This window comes from Electrophorus electricus, chromosome 15 (assembly GCF_041902795.1).
Source record: "Electrophorus electricus isolate QZ-2024a chromosome 15, ASM4190279v1, whole genome shotgun sequence".
In the NCBI taxonomy this organism is placed as follows: Eukaryota; Metazoa; Chordata; class Actinopteri; order Gymnotiformes; family Gymnotidae; genus Electrophorus; species Electrophorus electricus.
In genome coordinates this window covers 11,597,111-11,623,036 of record NC_137511.1, presented here as the reverse complement: position 1 = coordinate 11,623,036, position 25,926 = coordinate 11,597,111, and the positions used below count along the sequence as shown (strand labels likewise).

The 25,926-nt window shown below is 40.1% G+C and overlaps 2 protein-coding genes across 7 annotated transcripts in view; both read right to left on the bottom strand.

The window, feature by feature from the left end:
- The window catches only part of LOC113576346 (calcium-activated potassium channel subunit alpha-1a-like), a 47,894-nt gene extending 41,596 nt beyond the window's left edge, over positions 1 to 6,298 (bottom strand). The window contains exon 1 of the mRNA XM_081697611.1: positions 5,633 to 6,298. Coding sequence (XP_081553737.1) covers positions 5,633 to 5,911 — 279 coding nt within the window. The 5' untranslated portion in view covers positions 5,912 to 6,298. The remainder of the gene's footprint in view (positions 1 to 5,632) is intronic.
- Positions 6,299 to 6,643: 345 nt separating this feature from the next.
- The window catches only part of LOC113582898 (calcium-activated potassium channel subunit alpha-1-like), a 103,054-nt gene continuing 83,771 nt past the window's right edge, over positions 6,644 to 25,926 (bottom strand). For 3 of the 6 annotated variants that reach the window (XM_081697461.1, XM_081697462.1, XM_081697463.1), the window contains 9 exons: positions 25,023 to 25,247; positions 24,497 to 24,689; positions 24,233 to 24,316; positions 22,053 to 22,133; positions 21,416 to 21,546; positions 20,948 to 21,142; positions 15,056 to 15,216; positions 13,550 to 13,756; positions 9,476 to 12,732 (listed from right to left, as the gene is read on the bottom strand). In XM_081697461.1, the coding sequence (XP_081553587.1) occupies positions 13,567 to 13,756; positions 15,056 to 15,216; positions 20,948 to 21,142; positions 21,416 to 21,546; positions 22,053 to 22,133; positions 24,233 to 24,316; positions 24,497 to 24,689; positions 25,023 to 25,247 (1,260 nt within the window). In that variant the 3' untranslated portion in view covers positions 9,476 to 12,732; positions 13,550 to 13,566. Of the gene's footprint in view, positions 8,349 to 9,475; positions 12,733 to 13,549; positions 13,757 to 15,055; positions 15,217 to 19,968; positions 20,110 to 20,947; positions 21,143 to 21,415; positions 21,547 to 22,052; positions 22,134 to 24,232; positions 24,317 to 24,496; positions 24,690 to 25,022; positions 25,248 to 25,926 lie in introns of those variants that run through there. The other 3 variants (XM_035533367.2, XM_035533368.2, XM_035533369.2) reach the window with 3 other exon arrangements.

Here is a 25,926-nt window from a genome sequence, read left to right as displayed (position 1 = left end):
GTGTTGAGAGAAAAATGTCCAACAAATGGCCTTCCAGGACAGCCAGATAATCAACTTCATACTGAAATGCACTTGCTGGTATCTGGAAACCTGTAGCCATTGGTCATTCTGGAGTATAATTCTGCAATAGAATTTTTGGGATTTACAGTTTGTACAATGCTGGGAAGAGACTGTAAAATACCCGTAATAAGCAATTGCAGTAATGTATGCTATAAATATACAACTTAGGACTGAAGGACATTTAATGAAGTACTAAGTGTTTTTTTTCTCATTCAAAAAACATAAATCCTGGAATGAGCAGAAGAAGAGCTGAAAAGGCAAATAAGTGTACAAACAGTAATAGAAACAGCAGCAGTAAAATTATGTGGTACCAGTCATGGTTTTATCAGTTGAAGCAACATCAATTTAGTTCTGAAATTATAAAATAGCAGTAAAAGCAGTAGTGGTAACACTTGCCTTTGCAATATTTTTAATGATGCTGTCAAAATTTGGCCAAAAATAATGTTTAATTATTCCTTCTTTTAAAAAGCACCTAGGTTCGAACCATTCGAATATGTTTCTTTCTTGCATCCATAAGAGTGTAAACCAATACAGCGAGAGACATGACTAGCTACTTGTATAGATATATTTATTTTAACATAAGCATGTCTTTCAAGTTTTCCTTCACATTAATTAGGAAATAATAATCAAACCATTGGGGGCTTGCAGTGCATGAAACTTCTGTCTTTAGTCTTCAATATCTAGCTGTTTAGTGATTGTAATGGGTCAGCACTTGTAAGAGTGAGAGAAGTGTGAATAAACAACCGTAAATGGGAAGTTGTCACACACACAATCACTCATGATAGAGTAACCACTGAGGCACTAGTTTGTTCATGTCACAAAGTGAAGTTGGATGTAAACAGGACAAACATGCTGGCCTAAAAACCATATCACAGACATGCAATATGAATATGAATGAATCATATCACTTTTTATGCATTGTTCTGTCTGTGCATTTACTGCACATCACTGACTCCCCTTTGTAACTTGAACCACCTAGTGACATGTAACAACGTTACAAATAACAACAATGGCTGAGAAGGAGGGAGAAATGTACAGTGCTGTCAGATTATTTGATGCCCAAAATAGAAAGTGGTATATAACAAAAAACTCTTATCTACACAGTTTGCAAAAGGGCAGCACAAACAAAGACTAGCAATGCAAACCTATTCAGATAGTAATATTGGTCATGCTAGTAATAATTTTACAAATGGCCAGACTTTGGTGCAATTTTCCTTCCTTCTTATAAAATACAAGTATTCCAACCTTTGGATATTAAATTTGATGTAGCACTGTAAACCATGTCACTGATGGACATGTTCTTGATTTTACCTTGAAAGTCACATTAACGTTTGTTGGATATTTGAGTAAGACTTTTTCACCTCACAATCTACTCATGTTACCATTAAATGTCAAAATAATTCAATCCTATGTAGAAGCCAAGAAAATGTGATGTGTGACATTAAAGCCATTAAAGAAACAGTGGTATATTTCCCAAATACTTCTGAAGATTGGCGCTTAGCTCTTCTCTAAGGGACAGTAACAGGGATAAAAAATATGGCATCAGAGTAGTTCAGTTGTTGTTCTGTACAAATGTGCTGTAATACTTTTAATGGTGTTAAAGATTTTCTTCTGTTTGCACTGCCACCCTGGATATTGCCTGTCTCATTGCCTGTGGAATAAATGATTTTTTTCTTTTTTTTTAAATGATGCATTACTTTCGTAAACAGTCAACATGAGACGCAGTGCAAACTGATTAGTGAATGAGAGGCAGTCATTTAATTTTGAAACTAACATGGCTTGCAAAGAAAGATAAGTGAGATCCACTGTATCTTGTTATCAGCAGTATCTTAAGTTTCTTAGTCAAGTAGAATTAGCAGGAAAGCTTCAGTCAACCAATTCTTAACTTTACAATCAGGCCATCGTCCGGTTCATGGTACATTTAGAGCTGTCCATGTATCAATGTACTCACAAGTGTTAAATAACAGGAAATAACAGATGCTGTAATGTACAGTTTAGTAAAGGATTTGGTCCCCATTGCCTCTGTGGAGAAAACAAAAATAATGGATCTGAATTATGACCTGCCCAGTCAAATATTTTGTAGAAGAAGTGCTGCCCAACTTTGTACAAGGTGAGACAGAAATTTCTGAATCAATTTAAAAATATAAGCTATTTTTCAACCATGTCCTATGTATGGATTAGTTGTACTATGCAACTGTACATGAACCTAATAGTTCATTCTGTTGATAACTGGAAGATGCAGGGCAGTGGTATCTTAGTGGTCAAGGTATGTGATTTGTAATTGAAAGGTTGTTGGTTCAAGCTCCACCACTGTTGCGCCCCTGAGCAAAGCTCTTAACCCTCAATTGTTTGAGTTGTACTCAGTCATAATTGTAAGTTGCTTTGGATAAAAAGTGTCAGATAAATGTAAATGAGTGCCTGTCTTTAAATAAGCTATGCTCCAGATATCATACAACAGAAACAACTGCACTGGCTCTTGGAGATGCACTTAAAGTGTGGAATCTTGAAAAAGCACAAGTTTGTATTACCACAGACAAAGCTGCTAATGTAACTAAAGCCACTAAATTTAACAAGTGGAGGAAACTAGTGTTTTGGTTACCAGCAGCATCTTGCAATCGGTAAGATGTATTTATGTTTGTTATGTTTATCTCATTTAAAGTCATTACACTGAAATGGGTAATTAAACTCAGTTTAATAGACAGTTTAAAGATATGACCTCTTTGAGTATTGTTTGAGTAAATTAGGTATAATTAGTGAAAAATATTGTTACATATTGAATATTGTAATCTGCTGCAAACATATTTGGGACATATCTCCAATCTCTAAGTCCTCAATCTTCACTGAACCAGAAGAGCTGTAAACTTAAAAACAGATGAGTTATTTGCCATTTAAAATTTGTGTGTGGGGGTGTTTGCGGTAGTCATATAAAGGTACTACATTTTTTAATATACTTACACACTTTTTTCAGTGACTATGCTATTAATTACATTAATTCATTAATTTATCAATTCCTAATGCTGGCTCAACATAATGATGTCTATGGACCCAGCCCTACTTTCTAATATCAATAAATAATACAGAACTGGCCCAACAAGAAGCACATAGTTCTGCTGTCAGATGACATTATCCCTGTAAAACAGAGCGTTGAGTTTACTGAACTGTTTTTAAGGACATGACCTATTATATCCAGTGTCTGTGGCCGCAGGCAATAAAAGTGCAGCGCATTTAACATGATCTAATTTCTGTAATGACACCTAAGCATAAGGTCAAGTATTTGACAGGATACTGATATCTTCAAAGGTACAGATTGCCTGGAGTAATCCGAGTTACTCTGCCTTTGTGCATGTTGGGCCCAAGACACCCAAATAACTAATTAAGTCAAAACACACACACACACACACCTGGCCACCTGTATTCTTAAAACATTACACTCACATAAATTTAACAATTCAAAGAAACAAAGACTGGAGATCAAAACAAACATATTTCTTATTTACTGCAACTTGAATACTTTGCTTTTCACTGTGCATTTACCACCAATATAACAACCCACCCAACAATAGTTAACTTTTTTACAGCAAAAAACGCCACCCTCGTGTATTGCATAGGAAAATTACACTGATTTTGTACACTGGAACCATGTATTTGTGAGAGAAAACAGGAAGAGATTGTTTCTCTCAGCATAATTTATATAGTGGTAAGAAGACAGACAGGAAAAATGAGACAGTGTTAAAGATAATAATAATAAACAGAAAGACAACGCAGTTCAAAATGAATAAATGGCTATTTGGACATTGGCCATTGGTTTTAACATTGACCACACTATAAATACTGTTAAGTGATGTTAAATCGTCTTGGGCCAGTTGTGGTTGGATTAGACTGAGCGGATATCTTTGGTTGAGAAATAGTGGGATATGGGGTAGTTATATTTGAGGGATTATTTATCTGCTGGGGTAGTTGTGGATGAAGGGTAACTGGCTGTGGAGTATTTGTGGTTGAGGGTTTATTTAGCTGTTGTGGTGGTTGTGGTTGAGGCACTGTGTCAGGTCATTTGGGCTGAGGAGTGGTATTGGCCGTGGGGATGTTTAGCTGTCCATGTAGCTCTGGTTGAGGGAGTAAGGGAGAGAAGAGGGCCAGTGTGTGTGTGCTCTGGCCTACTGTGACATCATGGAATCTTACCTTTATGAACATTCTGCAATTCATTCCTTATGGAAAACTATCAACTTTGTTGGCCCGCCACATGAAAACCAGAAGTCTGGTGTTGTCTATAAATAAATATGCATACTATTCCTTAATATGCTTCACATGTGGTTTGTTACAGTGGTCTGTTAAAATTTACAAGCAGAACTAGAAAAGTACATTTCTTGAAGCAAATGCAATTGATTACACAAGTGATTAAGTGATTCCCAGGTGGTAGCTATGGTACTGGTTCATGGCTTTGGTAATATAATAGTTCCTACACTTTTTATAAAGGTATTCTAGGTGGTCCCTGAACTTTTATAAAGTAGGTCAAGCCTTTGTCAAGCCAACACAGTAAGCTTTATTTATATAACATAACGTTTACTTTACCTTAGGAATACTAACAAAATCTGGGGTGGTGTTACAGATAACAGGCAGGATATGTATAAATGAAAGTCACTGGAGTCAGAGCTGGACCAATTAACTGACCCAGCCTGAACCTTTAAGCAGGACAAGTAGCAAAACTCATCAATGAACAGAGAGATACAGAAGAGTTTTAAATGAAGCAAAATTCATTAATAATCAGAAGTAATAAAAATACACAAAAAACACAAAAATAAGTGTTATCATATTGAAGTATAAGAATTATGGGTAGCATTGGCTAATATCAATTATACAACAGTTAGTTCCGACCTTACAGTATGATTGGTTGAATATTTATGTTATTCATTTTACAGTTTTGATGTGAAAAAAAACTTATCACTCCACTGATGCACTGCCAACAGCTAGCTTTATGCACCCAAACCTTAATTCTTTTGTACATATACAAAATGGGAAATTCCCTGCAAACTGAACAATTTCACACCCTAATGTTAGGAATCCCACTTAAATTAGCAGACTCCCATGTGTTGTTCACTCTGCAGGGAACTATTAGGGTGATTGGAATGCTCACTATGATTCACTAGAAAAAAAGACCAACATCAGTAAGGGTGCCTGATTGTATAAATCCAGATAAAACCACCTGGACATCAAGGATACACCTACTTCAAACAGGCAAATGCAAAATTTCTGTTATCCCACAGGGTTTAACTACAACCCTAAGCTAACACATTTTACTCTTATAAACAGAACACCTTGGTGAGTCTTCCTGGCTGGAGGTGTTTGATGAGGGTTGGAGACTGGTATATGGAGGGTTCATATTAAGTCTCTCTGTTCTGGTGATATACATTTTAGGGACAGTGACTTGGTAAGATACTAAATAAGATACTAAGAGGACTGCATCCAGAGCCAATGGGTGCCAGAGGCAATGGAACGTCTAAATAAGTAGTTGATAATTTATTGGCTCCATAGAATAAATGTTTCACTGGTTATAAACACGTGTTAGTTATCTTACCTGCTCCATGACGCATTCGCAGCAAACGGACCATATATATCTGAGAGTTCTCCCTAACAGTATGATGAAGAGACCTCCAAAGAAAGTGACCAAGGATGCGATAAGGAACGCCCACCACATCCGCTGTCCGCTCTCATCGCACGGAATATCTGGCGAGTAGAGTATGAGCATTTCCATTTTGCTTAATGTCCGACCCTTTTTTGTATTTTCTTTTGAGAACCGTCTCGGCAAGAATTCACCGGTATCGTGCCAAAAGTTGCCATCCTCGGATGGTTTCATGTCGGATCTTTCAGGCGACACACCAGCCCACCCAAAACGGTTATCCGTTTATGTTGCCTCTTCTCCGGTCGCGTGCTGAACCGCTTTCCCGAATCCCTTCGCGATAAATGAATAGATTGTAATCTATAACCTGTACTGATGACTTTCGCTAAGCAGTAAATCTTCGAAAACGACTTGATTTCTCTCCAAACACTTGAGCTAGAGCGCTAGCCTATTTTAAGCGTTATATATTCTTCATCAGCACAGATAAATCAACTTGTCAGACTTAATTAATGGTTGTCAAGCAGCGACACAGGAGTGTTTGACCTGGCTGACCCTACTCCGTAACCTATACGATGATGTACTCGTCGTTCTCTGTCACCGGTCATCCGCTCTTATCATTTGAGTACGCGGCGTTTGCTTAAATAGAGCAAAACACGAGAGCAACGGGTTGACGGGTACTCTCGCTCTCTGGCGGTGTTGGCTGGGGCCAGCTAGCATTTTTGCTTGAGAGACTTGCAATGCCCTATACCAATGGAAAGGCTGAGTCTGTAGCCGTGAATAAAACCATAAAATCGCAAATATTTCTGATCGCCCCGTTGTTGTTGAATACAAGAAAGCATAAAAATAAGATTTAAAAAATGCCGCACAAGTATTTTGCTATCCTTATTGTCATATATTCAAAATGATACATTTCGATTAAACAAAGGACTACTGAACGCTACAAACGTCTTTATTGACATTTTTGTTTCAAGCCTTTTATAAGACACCATGTATAGTTGTTTCTGTATTTGCAAATGGGTCACAATGCTATGGAAAGCCAAGCAAATAAATATTCGACTCAAATGAAGCGCATTATATTTCTTTTACTGCGTGAATTATAGCATTTTGGAAGTTCTTACACCAAAAAATATGCCATATTTCCCTACGTCATAAAATATGCTATAAATGCCATCAAAATTCTGTATTGCACAGCATATAAATATTAGCTTAAAACCTCATAAAACATTTTAAATGGAAAAAAACTGTGCTTTTATGCCCCATTAAAAGAGCGATTTTATATGAGTAATGAGCTCCATTTTATGAGCTCATGAGTAATATTATATGAGTATATTATATAAGCATTGAGCACCTTATGAGCTCCATAAGGTAATGAGCTCCATTTTGGTTATGGAAAACCAATGCATTTGAAATATGTCCATCCAATCATTAGCAAGGTTAGACAAGAACAACTGCTGATAATAAGGATAATAAACCAGTGTTCACATTAATTTATGCTACAATGAGTGTTCTCATTGATAACATATTTTCCCATTAATTCCTGCATTTGTGGAAATGAGTGTAATTTCTTTGGATGTCTGCTACCAGGTATTAATTACTATTTAGTCTTTGTTATAGTTCAGTAATACTGCAGATATGTGGCACAAAATAGCAAGATAAAGTGTTTTATGTGATATAGGTAATTGGGTAGGTTTCCCAAAGCAGTTGGATTCATTGGTACTTCTTGCTGAAATGTAACTATGTATTAACTATGGATTGATGGTACAAACATTAATATATAGGGTTATAGATTATTCTATTGTGAGGTGGCAGTGAAAACCTAAACCATCCTAGGTACATGAGAAATAGACATGCATGTTGTAATCATGGAATGGAACTGGAACCTGGATGAATGTAGAAAATGACCACAAAATGCCATTAACTGATACCACACATTATGAGCTCATAGCAAGAGATTTCTTTCCTCCAAAAATGCAATAAATGCAATGAGTATGACACATTGCTTGGTATTGTTTGGAATATGATGCATTGTAGTGGCAAAACCTGTAGTATCACAATGTAACAGGTGAAAGAATTTTTATGTATTTGTTTATTTTCTGATTGATTCTTCTAGCATATCCAATCAAAATTTCCAGTGTTGGATAGAACATGCAAAAAAGCTACAACTATGAAATGATTAATTATAATCAGAGCTGTAGATGATTCCTTAATAACTGAGATACAATTAATATCTAGAATGCATCAAATTCAAACATCAGGGATCAAATCTCACTGATCAAGTAATAGCAATTTTGTTACTGTTTATAGTAACATATTACTATACCTCTTAGTTAATATTTATTGATCTTTTCATCAATTCTTTTTGTTCCCAAAGTACTTTAAACTGTGAATAAAGCACGTTTTGGTATCTATAGCATTTTAACTTACATTGCACTCCTCAAATTCAGCTTAGTGAAGAAGCAGGCCCCTCTCATCTTTTCCAAGGCAGAAGGTACCAGTGGCAATGGGTACAGCTACTTGATTGTAACATCATTGAGACCTCTATAATCGATGAATGGATGTATTCCTCTATCCTTTTTTAAAATGAAAAGGAATCCTGCAGCTGCTGGAGATTTGCAAGGTCATATATACTCTTGTTCCAATGTCTCAGATATGTAGTCCTCAATTGCTTGGTTGTCTGCAACAGATAGGGGATATGGATGAAGACAAAGAGGTATGCCTCCGTCTACCAGATCTATAGCACAATCATAGGGGTGATGAGGAGGTAGACAGGCTACTTTCTCCTTATTGAAAACTTCAGCTAGATCCTCGTATTCCTCAGGGACAGAAAAACTTTCAGCACTTTCAGGACTCTGCCTCCACATCAGTGCAATGACTAAACTAGGTTTCTTTAAACAGTTCTCATTACAAAACTCTGGAAAGCAGAGTTTTGTAATGAAGCAATGTCCCATGAAGCAATGTCTGGCTCCCTTCAATAAATCACAGGGTTGTGAAGTTTGCTTAGCTTTTGATATTACAAAAAAAGGAAATATTTTCTACATGAAGAGCACTACTGCTTACTGCTAACTGGAACAGTATTGTGTGTGATGAAACCAGTTCCAGTTAAGAACTACTGTCACACTTAACTACAGGAGTGTCCCATATTTCCATAGCCATCTGAATCACTTTCTTGTTTTCCTGCTCTCATCTGTTTCCATGGTTCCCTGTCTCCTTATCTCATTGTCTCCAGCTGTTCCTTGTTTGTCTGGCATTAGTTGTCCTATTTAAAACTTGTTCCCGTGTCTCTTGTTTGCTGGTCATTCTTGCCTTGTCTGTTGTACTGTCTCCCTTTGCTCTCGTCTAAGTTACTCTCTTCCTTTTTTTCCAAGTATTGTTCTGTTCTTTCATTTCTTCAGGTGTTCTCCTGTCACTTTGCTTCCATGTAGGTTACACTTCCCCAGTTCCTATACACAAGTATTGTCTTGTCTTTTCTCTTTAGCTTCTTTGTTTGTCTGTAACTGTCTAGTCTTCTGTTTAGCTCTGTTTTCCTGTTACCTGCATTTCCTCTTTTTGTCTTGGTTATCATTTGTCTAAGCTAAGTAGCCTGGTTCTGTGTATTCCCCTTCCTTGTACTTTTTAATGCCTGCTTTTCTTAGGTGTTTTTTTTTTTCAATTTTTGAAAAACACTTCCAATATAAAATGTTATTAAATATTAAATGTCTGCAGTTGCTAGATTGTCAGTCCATTTTAATATACACTAGCTTTACTGCTGTGGCATCCATATGCAATTTGAAGGCATTACTAACAAACATTACACCAACACACTTTACAACACAAAACACCCTGGTTTTATTCTCAGAATACACAAACTAAAATCATGTACATGATATTTGCAAAATGTTTGTACATGAAAAACTGTAATTGTGCGTAAAACCTCTCTATTGCACAATGTTTTAATATACAATCATTTCACACAACAAACGAATTCCTGGGTGGAATAAATTTTTTATCCAGCTTTTAAAAAAGGTTATTTATGCATTCATGAAACTATGTATTTGACTGGTGGTCAATTGATTAATTTTTGTTTTCTTTTTTCAAGTTTTTAGTGAACCTAAAATAATGTACACATGGAAAGAAAAATCAGGAAACTGTCAGAATTACATAAGAAAATTGATTTTCTCAGCCAGATTGTTGTTCACTTTGCACTTATGCTGTAGCTGTATGGAATCACAACAGCTGACCTATTAACTGAGTGTTTAGTGGATGTCACTTCTGACTGGAGTTGGCATAGGGGATCCTCGTTTTGTCTCTGCATTGATGTGTTCGGTACGAGACTGAGTAATCCACGAAACCAAAGAAATGCCAAGCACAGACAGCTGATCTCAGAACAGCCTATAATGACACTGACTGTGAAGTAAACTAAGTGATGCAGTATATTGCTTTCAGCAGTGGCAAGGGAATGCACAGAATCATGACAAATTTAATGAGACCTATAATTAAAGCTAGACAAAACACATGTCTGTGAATTAATAGGATATGAAATGTTTAGCTTTTTAAACAACTAATTTGATTACTTAACTGCACTTTTCTTTAGCTGTACACAGTATTTATTTAAATTTTGATGACTGTAAGCAAATTACAAAAAACAACATCAAATACAGCTATAAGATGTAAGAAAACAGATTTCAGATGAAGCTATTATTATCTCTGTAAAAGAACCCAAGCCACATTTATGACATCAATGGTTGAGCTGTGATAATGGTCAGTAACTCCTGGACAGATGAGATTATTTTCAAATAGTTCACTCAGGTTAGGCATGAAGAACATCCAAGCTCATCTCGCCATCATTCCAACCTGGAGGCTCTGACCAAACAAGGACCTGCAATTGCCCACTCTGTAATATGTCGCATCAAATTCACAACAGTCTGATCCAGACAGCTCAATCATGATAGGGCTTGTGGCTTTTAAAACGGAACTTGAATTTAAATTATTTTTATGTAAAGCACTTAATGATTTGAAAGCTAACATTTTAAATAAATATATTAAAAATTATAAATTGTGATTATTGTTGTTCATTTGTCTAAAAAACAAGTGGTTCATATGCTATTAAGAAGTATATCACAAATTTAAGGTAGCATTTATGGTTACTGACTTTAGTTCCCCTGAATGGAATTATGTTTATTTTATACTTTATTCTATTCTATTACATTTAAGGCGAAGTTCTCTGATTACCTTTTCCCCCATTCTGAGATCTCCCAGCTCTCACCTGTTTTTGCATTTATCTCTGTTCTCTTAAATTAAGACATTCTGGCCCCTTAGCCATAGTTTACACATAAAACTCAAACTGGTCTAGTGAAGTGAAGTGCTATGATTGTCTGCTCTTATCTACAGTGTGACCATAAATATATGATAAATAATAAATTTGACTATATTCATATACTAACCATGTTCAAATACCACCATGTTATTTACTGCATGAGCAAAATGTAGCTAACATAAAACATATAAATATGTTTGCCAATATTGTTGACTGCTATGATCCACTTAAGTTTGGCATATCATAGTCAAAGTTGCTTGATTGATGCATCTGGATTGTGCCAGCAAGGCACATGATTTTGCCATCAGTTCTCTTCTGTCTCTCAGATTGGAGGGATATGAGTGGTTGTAGGTTTGTACTGCATGGCCAGACTGTGTTTGTGTGAGCAGTGTGTTGGTTTGCTGGGTCTGACTGGTGTTTTTCTGGAGAGGCAATTCTCTGCTTCATCTGTGTACCAAGCCTTTTCTGCAAAGTGATGCACTATGGAGAGAAAAAAAGAGGCCCAAAGGCAGTGTGTGTTTTAGCCTTATTTGGTGCATTTTCTAACTATGGGGTGTATTCAAACTGCCAACCAAATGCTAAGCTCTCTCAACTACTGGTTATAATGGAAACAGCCATTGTCAAACTGTCAAATTGTCAAAAATTGTCAAATTGTCAAAAATGTTTGCACGCTTGTCAACATCAAGTAGTGAAATGAGGTAAAAGCCTTTCAAAAGTGTATAAAAAGGGTTTTAAACAATGTTGTATGCATCTCATGTCCATAAAGAAAGAAGAGGCAAAGGATTTTACACAGATACAAAGGGATACATTCAGAGACAGCATCAACTGGTGGATCGGCTTAAAGGACGAGAGTAAAAGGATAGCAGAAACATATAGAAGTCAAGTTTGAGGCTGGGTTTCATCACACTTGCTATAGGCATTTTATAATCAACAGGTCATAAGGTGTCCTGAAGCTCAAGATACAGGTGGAAAAAGAGTCCTGCAACGTATGATTTCCCATCCAAGAAACTTGGGTCCAGGACAGGCCCGCTAGTAGCTTGTGTTGAACCTGTGCTTCCAGCTTTGTACATAATATGCAAGAAAACGGACAAGTACATTATTGTTACAGGCTAATGCCTAAAGCACCATCGGTCACAGGCAGAAACATGTTCAGCAGGTGAGTATAGAAACAAACACATTTTGTTATTTCTTCGTACTCTGTGCCTTTGTGTTTATCCTAGCCTTCGTGTATCCCTTGCCTTAGTTATAGCCTGCTTTCCCATGTGCTTTCGTGTGTTTATTTTGTTTAATCATGTTTCCCCATACTCTCCGTGTGGGCTCTATGACCCTGGACTACAAAAACAACTCTGATTTTGGATTTGCCCCTAATGAATCTCACTTCTCTCCGCACATGCATCCGCCTACTTACCGCTCAACGTTACAGTGTGTAAAAGCTGATATCTGTCTGTAAAGTGCCCTTGAGTTCGAGAAAGACACTATATAAATGCAACTACTACTACTACTACTACTAATAATAATAATAATAATATGCAAAAAAATGCATTTAAAAAGTAGTGCCCAGACATGGGAACAGAAATCACATTCTATGCACTTTTCTTAGTTCACCTTATGGCCTAATATTCACATTACACAATTATTCACATTGCACAACACATTGTGTCTTCTAAGATTCCGATACTCAGGGTTTGTCCTCGGTGTCTCTCAGCAGTGCACACACCAGTGATGTTCCCTGCTCCAGCAGACCTGACTTGCCACTAACAAGGGCCTTGGGAATTAATAGATGGGTCAGGTGTTAAAGAGCAGAAAAAGCACTGTTCAACACATGGGTAGTCCAGAACACATGGCCTCAGTAACACTGCAATTGTGTACACGGTGATAATGATGGCAACAGAGGAGTGGAACTAATTATGGAAACTGAAATTAATACCAAGTCCTGTTCTTCAGTCAAGATGACCATGAACTAGATTGTATGTGCAGGGATTATTCCTAAGATCTACACAGTAGGCTGGTAAACAGTGGAGTGAGTGGAGGTTTTGATATAAAATGTGATTTTCCTATACCAGAGAAAAAGATTTACATCAGGAACACAGGGCTACTACCCAGAAAAGGAACATACAATAAATTGATTTCAACAAGAAATAGACAGACAGAATCCAAATAGTAATTTCATAGTGATGTTATGAGATGACATGATTAAAGTGCAGTGTCAGTGCAAAATGGTTTCTTGATGCTTTAAAATTGTACCACATTTAAATGTAATGTAAACTGTGGTTATATACAAACTTGCATTGAGGTTAAAAAAAATAGGTAAGGTTACACTTTCAAGAGGACACTTATGGTCATGTGATCATGATCCATTCAATCACTGAAAGCACAATGCCAGACACACAGAGGGAAAGAAAAAGTGAGGATAGAGAAAAGGAAAGTGAAAGAAAAACAAACAATGAGAGAGGGACAGAGATGATAAGAGTGTGTGTGAGAAAGAAAGGAAGGATGAGTGTGTGTGCTTGTGAGAGTGACAGAGAGAGAGAGTCAAAAAGAGAGGGTGCAGTTAGCAGATAATGAGCTCTTATTGCACATACTTCTGCCTGTTCCATGGTTAACGGCTCTTTGGCTGACCATTGCATGGGCCTGCGCTTGCTGAGTTCTTTTTGCTTGAACTGTAGGACGGGGAGGAGTGTGAGAGCGTGTTGCCCGAATGACCCCCAGTAGGGTCAAACTGCATCATGCAGAACACCATGTCAGTAGGTTTCAGCTCCAAGTCATATGGAGGGTTGGTAATTATAAACCTGTGGCAGCGAAGAAAGCAAGAGAATGATAATGAAAGATTAAGACTATGGATATATCTGGAGTGAAGAATCCAACTACGTAAGGACATTGATGATCAGGCATAAGGGTAATAGAGGATGTGCCCAGTATATGAATGTGACTAAACAGCTGCCTTTTTATGTGACACTTGATGTTGCCTGCTTGTATACCAATGTGGTTGTTTGTTTATTTGTTTATTGATGACTATTACATTCTTGTTAAAAATGTAGCAAAATTTAAATGATTAAAAAATAATGGTTATAAAAGAGGGAGGGAGCGAAAGAGAGAGAGAAAGAGTGTGAGTGATTGAGTGAGTGAGGTAGTGTGTATGTGTTTATATGAAAAGAATACTAAAATTTGAATTTTATTTGTGCAATGCTGGCACAGTGGTTAAGATACTTGACTAGCAAATAGAAGGTTACCAGTTCAATCCCCAGCACCAAGTTGCCAGTGTTGGGCCACTGAGCAAGGCCCTTAACCATCAATTGCTCAAGTGGTACTCAGGGATCTTAACATTGCACAAAGGGATCTTAACATTGCACAAAGCTAGTGAGTATTTTTAATATTTTTAATTTTTTACCACAATAATTGTATTTTTTTTTGGGGGGGGGGGGGGGGGGGGGGGCAATATATTTTGGTAAAAAATTAAAAATATTAAAAATACTCACTAGCTTTGTGCAATGTTAAGATCCCTCCGTGTTCCCATCTCTTATTGATGTATTTTGAGAAATTCTGAATATGGGAGGGGGGATGTGTCCCAGTATGTATTGTGACTACAGTCTTGCTTACATTTACATTTGTGGAATTTAGCTGATGTGACTTAAAATTATGACTGAGTACCACTTGAGCAATTGAGGGTTAAGCGCCTTGCTCAGTGGCCCAACACTGGCAACTTGACAGTGGTGGGGCTTGAACCTCTCAGGAATAATACTACACTGTAGTCTTTTATCATTAACTTTGATCTCCTAGCCTTTACTTCATGTTGTGCACTTTGTGTTTAACTTTTATTTAAAGTAAATTCAACTTTTATATCTTTTCTTATATCTTTTCTATTTAAATGAATTGTCTATGGTGCGATGATAACACTGTTGTGAAAAGTATGATCTGTTCACTAAGATGCTAACAGTGATGTGAACAGTGTGATTTATTTGAACACTGATGTTTTTAAGAAATGGCACACAGTGCTCTTGCATAAGCAGTACATACGCAAATGTGACAAAGATCTTTACCAACATTTAACATGAATATGTGACATCCATTTGCAGCTGCAGGTGACTCACCGCTTAACATGGTCTCGGGGTGTTTCATGTATATTCGGTCTGCATCTCCGGATTGCATTCTCACTGGTCCGGGAAACGTCAAGCAGTCGATATATTCCAAAACACAGCATGTTGTACGTTTTCATTGCCTTGCAGAATAAGTCACCATATAAACCTCCTTCCTGTAAATAAAATAACACACACATATAATTGTATATACTAATGTAATATAAATGCTTATAATACTTATTCTGTAAATGGTATAAGACCAAATGCTACCATTTCCGCAGCTTGGGAGTAAATTACTTAGGTCAAAGGTGAGGGGAGTGCTTGCTGGCAAAATAAAGGGAAGAAGAGACCTGGGGGCTCACCCAAACAGATGGGTTGGGTTATGGGTGAGAAAACCCCCAGACACTTACAAACAAAAACAAAAGGAGTGAAGTCCACTAGACTTCCCCAGTCCAGGGATGAAAGAAAGAGACAGACATGAGGGAAGACTGTCAGAACAATCTTGTAGAACAAGATGACAGAACAATCTTGTATTTGAAACCACCAATTACCAGCAGGCTCAGGGTACATGTTGCACACTGAGGTGGCTGAGGCCACCTGTGGGAGATCAGACTAATGAGCAGTGATTAATTCCTAGCTCGTGACCTCCCTCTTAGGGTGGACAGCCAGCATTTCAAGGAACCCATTACATTGGCATGAATGTAACAAATTACTGTGATGTTGGCGGCACAGAGGAAGTGAGAGGCGGGGTTGCGAAAAAGTGCTTTTTATTATCCATCAGACGGTCAACGATGGGAAGCACTTGACAAAACACAAAATAGAAGTAATCTTCTTCATAGTGTGAATGCAGTTACTAGACTTGAATTAATGTCGAAGGTCCACTAATGTGCAGCCCCGTCTCCTGGGATCTGTGAATGTAATCAGTACTCAGGAGATTGTGAGCAGGGCAGGTAAGGGGTGTGATCCCTAGCAGGAGTGGGTGTGTCCTTCTTCCTGCTACCTGGCCAACCAACCGTGACAGAATTCCCCCCCCCCCCGAATACCCTGCAAGCCTCCTGGTGCGTGGCCGGCCCGGCCGTAGCGGAGCAAACTTCTGAGGATGCTCCCTGTGATAGGAGGCGGTGAGGTTGGGGTCCAACATTTGGGAAGCCGGTGTCCAGCCCTTACCTTGTATGCTGGTCCTCCCTCTATCTCTAGAGGAGGAGGCGAAGCATTCAAGGGGCTATCCTCCTCTGAGAGGGGACCCTCCACAACCGGCTTCAGGGCCGACACATGGAAGGCCCGAGAAGCACAGCTGTGTCCAGGCAAGCCAACATGGTAGGTGACCTCATTAATTCACCCAGTGATGGTGTATAAACCCTTATATCTCGCAGCTAATTTCCTGTTGGAGCCTACATGGCTGTCTTTCATCGACATCCACACTTTCTGTCCAGGTTCGTAATGGGGGGGTTTCCCCACGCCTCCTAGCTGCTTTTCTCTTGTATTCGGTGATGGCTATGTGCAATCTCTGATGGGCCTCCTCCCACACCTCATCACTGCACCGACACCACACCTCCACTGCCGGCTGGTCGGACAAGCATGGATTCCACAGATAAAGTGGGGATTGGGATCCTAGGACACATTAAAATGGCGTTAGTCCTGCCGCTGCATGATGCACTGAGTTCTGGGCATATTCTGCCCAGGGGAGGTAGGCACTCCAGGTCTCGGTATGCTTTTGACTGTACAACTGTAGAAAGTTGCCTAGATCTTGGTTGACCCTCTCTACCTGACCGCTGGCTTGAGGGTTGTACCCAGACGTCAGACTGACTGTGATGTACAGCTTTCCAAGCAAATCCTTCCACACTCTGGATGTAAATTGTGGCCCCCTATCTGAGACTATGTCCTCTGGTAGCCCAAATTGCCGGAAGAGCTGGTCCGCCGTCTCCCAAGCAGTAGGTAGACCTTTAAGTAGAAGGAATCGCACCATCTTAGAAAACCGATCCACTATGACTAAGATCACCATGTTGCCCTCAGAAACAGGAAGGTCAGTGATGAATTCAATTGGCAAGTGAGAGCACGGTTGTAGAGGTGTGGGTACTGAAAGCAGCTTACCTGCAGGTGGTGTGCGAGGCGTTTTGCTGCGGGCACACACTGAGCAAGACACCACATACCTGACAATCTCTTTGTTCACAGCAGGCCACCAATAGCAAGCACTCAGTAGCTGTTGTTCCTGGATGGCCTGTCCCCACGGAGGTGTGTGCTCACATTATAAGGGCTCGACGGTGGCAGAGTGGTACAAAGAGACGGTTTGGTGGGGAATATAGGTGTGGATTCGCTGCCTCTATCTTTCAGTCTAGGTTCCATCTTAGCGTTGCCAGGAAACAGGTAGGTGAATGAACTGGCTCCATGCTGGTTGACTGGGCTTCTGCGTGGTGTTGCCAGGAGAGTGCGACTGCCCTCACGTTTTTCTCTCTTGTTCTATAGGTGACACAGAAATTGAATCTCATAAAGAAGAGCGACCACCGGGCTTGTCTGGAATTTAGCCTCTTGGCGGTTTGGAGGTATTCCAATGACCAAAAAGGGGTGTCGCACTCCCTCCAACCAGTGTCTCCACTCCTCGAACGCTAGTTTCATTGCGAGGAGTTCACGATCCCCCACGCCACAATTCCTCTCAGCAGGGTTTAGTTATTTTTTAAGTAGACAAAGGGCTTTAGCTGTCCTGCTTTTCCCTTGTCTTGAGAACACCGTGCACACCCCCACATACGCATCTACCTCCACCACAAACGGCTTCTCCGAGTCTGGTTGCTGCAGTACCAGAGCAGTAGAGAAGGCAGCTTTTAGCTCCGAAAAGGACCTCTCCACCTCGGGTCTACATCTTATCCTCTTGGATTGTCCACAGAGTAGGTCGGTGAGAGGTCTAACCAAAGTACTAAAGGATTTGATGAATCGACAGTAGACATTTGCAAATCCCAGTAAACGGTGTAGTTCCCCGCAAGTCTGCAGTCTAGGCCAGCCCATTACTGCTTCCACCTTGCACGGTTGCATGCGTATGCTGCCCTCATGGATGAGATATCCCAAGAATCTCACCTCTTTGTGATGGAACCCACATTTTTCCAGTTTGCAGCAGAGGTGGTTCTGCAGGAGGGTGCAGAGGACAGCCCGTATGTCATGCACATGTTGGCCTCAGGAGGATGAATAGATCAGGATGTCGTCGATATATGCGATGACAGATCTACCCAAGAACTCCCATAGGACCTCATTGATGTAGGCCTGAAAAATAGAAGGGGCTGTGGCTAGACCATACAGCAGGACTAGAAATTCATAATGTCCGGAGGATATACTGAAAGTGGTTTTCCATTCATCACCCTCCCTAATCCATATGAGGTTATACCCGCTGCGGAGGTCTAACTTCGTGAACAACTGGGCTCCCCTTAAGTGCTTGAGCGCTGTCAGGACTAGGGGGAGAGAGTATGGATATTGCACCAACAACTCGTTGAGCCCTCTATAGTCCATGCAAGGTCTCAATCCTCCATCCTTTTTCTTTACAAAAAAGACACTCGCGGACGCCGGAGATGTGGAGGGTCGAATGTAACCTTGCTGGAGTGCCTCCTTGATGTACAGCTTGATCATTCGTTCCCCTTCCTGGGAGAGAGGGTAAACCCTACACCTGGGTGGAACAGTGCCTTCCTTAAGAGTAATGGAGCAGTCCTGGTCACGATGTGGAGGAAGCTGTGTGGCTTTCGTGGGGCTAAATACCTGTGCCAGGTCGCTATACTTTTGGGGCATGGTGAAGTCGTTTCCGGCTTCAGGGCTTTCCATGGACATGGACTGAAGAAACACTGTCCAGAGAGGGAGGCACTTTCCTTCGTAGGTGGCTGCCCACTCGAGGACACAGTTCTCTGTCCATTGCAGTTGGGGGTTGTGTGCCCTTAGCCATGGGAGCCCTAGTGCGACCGGATGAGAAAGGGAGGGGAGGAGGTAAAAGGCAACATGCTCCACATGCTCCCATCCATTCTCGAGGAAAACACGAGGAGTAACATGCGTTATGAAACCAGACCCCACAGGTCCTCCGTCAAGCGCCTGCACACTTAACGGAGTGGGGAGGGAGATGGCTCTTATCCCTAACCGCCTTGTGAAGCCACAGTCCATTACGTTGCCCGCTGCACCTGAATCAACTAGCACCGACGACCCTGATTTATGACCTTAACTGGCAGTCTACACATAGAAAGGGTTGGGGAACGACTCACTGAATTGTGGCAACTCCCTCAGTTCTCTGGTTTGCCTTGCACCCCTGCCACACATGAGCATGGGCTCCACTGGGGCTTTCACCTGCCCAATCGCAGGGGTATTCTCTCGCTGTGGCAGCCCACAGCCCACAGCCCAGTGGAACTGCCGGCATCGTTCCTGCATCGCTGCCGGAGATGGTCATACGTGATTGTTAGGTGTGCCACCTCATTCAGTGAAGAAGCTTCCTGGTTACATGTCAATTCCGCCTGCAGATCCACTTTCAGTCCGTGGATAAAAGCGTCTACTAAGGCAGGCTCATTCCAGCAGGTTCCTGCAGCTAGAGTCCGGAACTCTATGGCATAATACCATATACCACGGATTGTCCGCATAGTCTTCCCTGACGTGGATGTAAAAATATCGCCTTAAGCTCCTGAATGAAACCGGCATAATCATTCATTAGCAGGGAGGCATTAGTCATGCGAGTGGCTCCGCAGGTAAGGGTTTTCCCTGTGAGCCTGGAGATTACAAAAGACACCTTGGCATGGTCGGGCAGTTGGGGTTGATATCCAAAAAAAGTTTGCACTGAACGATGAAGTCCTCATACCGCTCTGTGTTTCCTCCATACGTCTCGGGGGTAGCAATTAGGCATTTTATCTCTTCTGGTAAAGGTGGGGTAACGGGAGGGGCTGCTCGATGCTCCGGACTTGTGGCCAGGCGATTAACACACTGCCCAAGATTCAGAACCAGAGAATGTATTTCCCCCATCTCCTGCTTCTGCTGCTCCATAGCCCAGTCAGGGCTACTCGCCTCGCTTCCAGGAGGCTGGACATTCTGCACTGTGCTCTTTACTCTCCTGGGATCTGTGGGTTTAAATAAGGGTAGAAAGCAATTAAGGAACACGTGAACGTAATCAGTACTCAGGAGATTGTGAGCGGGGCAGGTAAGGGGTGTGATCCCTAGCAGGAATGGGCGTGTCCTTCCTGCTAGCTGGCTGACCAACCATGACAGTTACATTATTGTCAAAGCAAATTAAAGTGTGATAGAACAAATCATTAATCAACAATACTGATGAACTGTAGAATAAAAACAATTTATTGGTTGTTTCTTAAGCTGTGACAAGATACTGTGAACCTTGCTGGTTGCAAAATAAGCCCACTCTTCTCTCCCAAGATACATGGCAGTCTTTCTCTATTACTGCAATCTAGAATCTCAGGGCAGATGCTGTTTTTATAGAATGTTTCTTACTGATTCATATTTAAGACACTCAAGTTAGGAAGTGCACCTCTGTGTCTATCACAGCAAGGTGTCAGTGGAAGCACAGCCTGTTCTCTCTGGACAGCCAGCATTGCCAATGATGGCCAGGTTCAATAACCAGGCTGTGTTCGCTGTGTCTGTACATTGTTACTGCTTTTCTTTTTTTGTTTGTTTTTTATTGTGGTCAGAAAATTTGCTAATATATAGTCTCAATTTATAGCCAAATAGCACTGAAATGTATTTCTTTTGGGGATTAATTGCAATAAGTAATGTATTTCTGTTTTTCTTTGGTTATAGTTTTATTTGGTCTGATTGGATGAGTATTTAGTTGTACTGAACCTCATTGGTGTTTATTATGTAAGTTGGTTCCAGCTGTTTCTCTCTTTCTTACACTCTCACTTTCTATCTCTCTCCTTACTTCTCATCTCTATTTCTCTGTCTCACCCCGAGTTCAGCAAAGGGCCCTTCACACAGGGCCACCTGGGTCACACGGCACCGGTCCCTCTTGGCTAGTGATTCAGGGGTGCTGTAGCCCCCACGCATGGTGTTCTCCTCTGCCAACAAACCCTCCAGCTCCGGGGTGGATCCACCTGTGACCAGCGTCCGGATCAATGTCAGAATGTTATCATTGAAGTAAGTCTGTTAGAGAGAGAAACAGAAAGGGAAACAAACAGAACATGAGCTTTTTACAGCATTTGATAAAATAAGATCTTTCATCACAAATGTATGTGTGTGCTTGTTTGTGTACATACATGCATGTGTGTGCTTTTGTGTGTGTGTGTGTGTGTGTGTGTGTGTATGTGTGTGTGTCTGTGTATAACGTGTGTGTGTGTGTGTGTGTGTGTGTGTTTGTGTATAACGTGTGTGTGTTTGTGTGTGTGTGTGTGTGTTTGTGTGTATGTGAACACTCACAGCACTCATTAAAGAGTCGAGCACACTGACAGCGAATGCTGCCCCACAGGCAAAAGGCTGTGTTAGGTATAGCTCAGTGTCTGGGTCATCTTCATCATCCTGGTCCAGGTACTGCACATTACTATCATTCACTATGAACACAAACACATACAAACACATTGAATTACACACAATACAAACACACACAGAACACACACAAACACACAAAATTTGCTTGTTCAAAATAGCATTACATTCTTGAAAATGGTTCTATTAGTTAACATTTATAGTAATTTTCAGTTCTTTGTGAGATTTACAGTGATGCTGATAAATCTGTGTAACCTTAATATCAGACAGTTTTATCTGCCAAATGATACATCAGTCAGGCTATATGGCACCAGAACAGAAAGGAGGGAGAAAGACCTAGGGACTACTGACAAACACATACAAACATACATTAATTTATACATAATACTATAAAAACAAATCAAACACAAAAACAACTACAAAACATACATCCACTTAAAGCAACACCAATATTACCCAAACACATACAACGTGTGCACATGTGCACTTACATATACACACATATACCACAAACCACCATATGCATATACTCAAACACCAATATCACCAAAAACACACAGGTATGTCTTACCAAGCTCGGTGATCATAGGAATTGAGAGTCCACTGCTCTTACCCTTGATCATACACAATGAGTTCACACTGTCTGCTTTAGCTAGTGACAAAATATATACACACAAACACAGATACACAAATTCAGTGTTCAGCAACTCGATTTATTAAATTTAGCTAGTGGAAAAAAGGGCTCAACAGAAATTGGCAGGCAAAAACAATATGTTTATACACACGTGTTTTTAAGTCAGTTTCTGTGTATTTGTGTACAATGTGTATATGTCAGTTTTTAATATGTTTGTGTACAATATGTGTGTTTATATGTTTCTTTGTGAGTGTACAATATACAATATGCATGTTTATATGTCAGTCTGTAGGTGTGCTTTGTACAATATGTGAGTTTATACACTGGTTTGTATGACTGTGCAATATTTCTGTATTCTGTCAGTTAATCATATACAATATCTGTGTTTGTCAGTTTGTATGTGTTTGTGTACAATGTGTTTGTCAATTTCTGTGTGTTTGTGTGCAATTTATGTGTATTTGTCAGTTTTATTTGTATAAAATAAGTGTGTCTATTATATCAATATATATGAGTGATTTTATGTTTTGTGTGTTTATGTACAATATATGCATGTTTATATGTTTGTATGTGTGTTTGAACAATATATATGTCACAACTGCCCCCTCTCTAGCATTGCGGTTCCCATGGCAACACCTTCCCATTTGCGATTCATGGTTTAATTTGTTTTTCACTCATTTTGCAGTGGTATACATTTACGTTTTCTAGTTTACCTCTCCCGTGTTTTGTGTCATCCCACCTTTCAATTGTACTCTTTGGTTTTGTTTGTATGCATATTTTCATTAATACCCTCCTGCATTATACATATCGGCTCGTCATTATGTTACAATGTGTGTGTATATGTCAGTTTTTATGTGTTTTTCTGGGGCAGAATGAATGTACAACATACATCTTTCATAGATAAAAACAAGAATTTAGTGCACAAGTGCATCAGGTTCAATTGAGAAAGGCCATTTAACCAAATACTAGGTGTGCGCTAAAGACAATTACTCTCTCCTTATCCTTCCTGACTCTACAGTACTCTATAGTTTTGTGTTTTGCTAGTGTCCTGGTCACTACTGGTAGCATAAGGAAGTACCTGTAGCCCATTCAGGTTGCACAGGTAGTCCAGCTCATCCAGGATGGCACATCCATATGTGCTATTACAAGAAGGTTTGTTGTGTTTGAGCAAGTTCATACTGGGCATCATTTAGCATGACAGGTTTGGCAGTGGGTCAGTGATGGTCTTTAGAGGCAAATCCTTGGCGGGTCACATAAATCACCACGTGATAGCCAACAGTACTCTGACTGATGTTAGATACCAGGATGAAATCCTCACAGCCATTGTCAGACCTTACATTGTTGCAGTGGGCCTGGGTTTCTCCTTGTGCAGAACAATGCCTGGCCTCATGTGACCAGAGTGTGTATGCAGTTCCTGGATAATGAAGGCTTTGGTGCCATTGACTGGCCCTCATTTTCTCCAAACCTGAATCTAACAGAGAACCTCTGAGATCAGTGCACCGAACACTGCCAAGTAGTGTCATAGACTGTCCAGGAGCTTACTGATTCCCTGATCCAGGTCTGGGAAGAGATCCCCCAATCACACTACTGAGTCAGATGAGTTGGTAGTGATGAAATCCACTCAAATTAGATCAGGCTTAATTTTTTTTACTTTGATTTTCAGTGTGATTTTGAATTCAGACCTCAGTGGGTTGATGATATTGGTTTCCATTGACTAGTGTGTCATGGATTCATTCTCTGCAACAAGGAGCTGTTCATTATTGATAGGAAAAGCTAACATTTAATTGTTTATAATAATCTTAAATACCCAAAACATTTTGCAGAAGGGGAACCTTCTCACTATGTTTGATGTTATCCAATGTCTGACTGGCTTGCTAGAATTCTGTCCTGATCACAGTTTCACCCCATTGGCTCTTAGCTGGTCAGATCCTTTGTTCATTGAGATCTGATGTGTGATAAAATAATTAAGGGTACATTTATAAGTACTGTAGTATTGGCTATGTACTTCATGCATTTTCTATTCCTTTCTTTTTAGATTCTATATCGTCCTTTTGTATGCGAGTTGTGGTGTGTGTGTTTGTGTGTGTGCATTGTAACAAGCTCTGTGATGATGATGTTACCTTCCATAATAACTGTTTGTCTCTTCAGGCTGTTCACAGGGCTGTTCTCAGCAGAAGAGTGGTCCATACCTCGAGGAGTGAAGCCTGCAGAGAGTGAAATTAAAAGGGGGTGGGGGGGGGGGGGGTTGTGCACACATGTTTGTTTGTAAATATAGTGCATGTATTTGTTTTTAAGTGTGCATGTGTGACTGTGCATATGTGTGTCTGTGCCTGAGCTTGTTGGGGGGCGGGGTTATGTGTATGTTATTGGGTGGGTGTCAGTACCATGGGAGTTCGCCTGCAGAAGGCCTATGGTGTCATCAAACTGCATGGATTTGATGTTAAGTGAGGCCAGGATGCATTCCTTATCCTGCATTGATGCATCCTCTACAATATTCTGATTGGCTGATATGATGACACACATTTCACATAGGTTGATGTTCACAGCCCTGAGATTCGCTCTGCTTAGAGAAGAGCCCTTCACAAACACATAAATACCACATATACAACAGTACAAAAATAGTCAAACATTGATGCAAGGTAAACACATTCATTTCTTTTACTGACCTTTGAAATAATTTTCTCACAAGTCAGTTCAGTTAACATTTATAATTAAATTATAGTACTGATCTTTGTAATAATATCAGTGAGGTTCAGTCTAAATACAGCTATTTCTTTAACTGAAGTAATAGATTGATGTGGCATAGAAAGGACTTTATTCAGATATATTAGCCTGCTTGTATCTCCTAAATATTAATAAAGATAAGGCACTTCAGATAAAATCTAATGCTCTCCGTTGGAGCAGACTCACGGGTAAGATGGAGACTTTGGGGAAGTTGCTGAGTGAATCCCACTCCCTCTTTAGGTAGTCCAGTGAGCCCACGAAGACGATAGTCTTCAGTTCATGATAGTGGAGGTTACTGGCCCTGAGAGGCAACACCAGGTTCCTCAGGCCCACTAGAGCTGACTTTTTATCACCAAAGATGCAGACCACCACATGGCCGCCCAGAAGTGTCATAGACGCTTCGCTGCGGGACTGGGGGGAAAGAAAAGGCAGCTCTGTTAGCCACAAGTAAAACTGCTGTGTTTGCTATAACTAAAACAACTGTGTTGGTTATGAGTCAAACTGCTCTGCTACCCACATCTCAAATAGCGCTGTTATCATTGAATAAAGCAGCTCTGTCAGCTATAACTAAAACAGCTGGGTTAGTCATGAAATAAACAGTTATAAACAACAGAGCTCTGTTGGCTATAACTAAAACAGCCCTGTTAGCCATAACTAAAACTGCTCTATTATCTATAACAAAAACAACAGTTGCAGCTATAACTGAAATATATTTTAGTTATAACATTAAAAAACTGTTAGCTATAACTCAAACAGCAATATTAGCTATAACTAACATAGTTGTGTTAGCCACATGTAAAACAGCTCTATTTGCCACTTCTAAAATAATAAAAGAGTTTGTGATTCAAGTAGCGCTGAGCATCTGTACTCGAAGGTTTTATTCTTACTTGGCAGCCATCAGTGATGCCCATGGCTTCATTAAAGGTTGTGGAGCCTACAAGATGTAACCAAGCTGTCATGCAGCTCCTCTACTGATGGGAAATAGATAACCTGTGCTCTAATATTTATACATTTTTTTACAACTCTGTGAACAATGTTATGCACTGAAGAGCAGGCTATGTCAAAGGCTCTGGATACTACCTGTTACAAA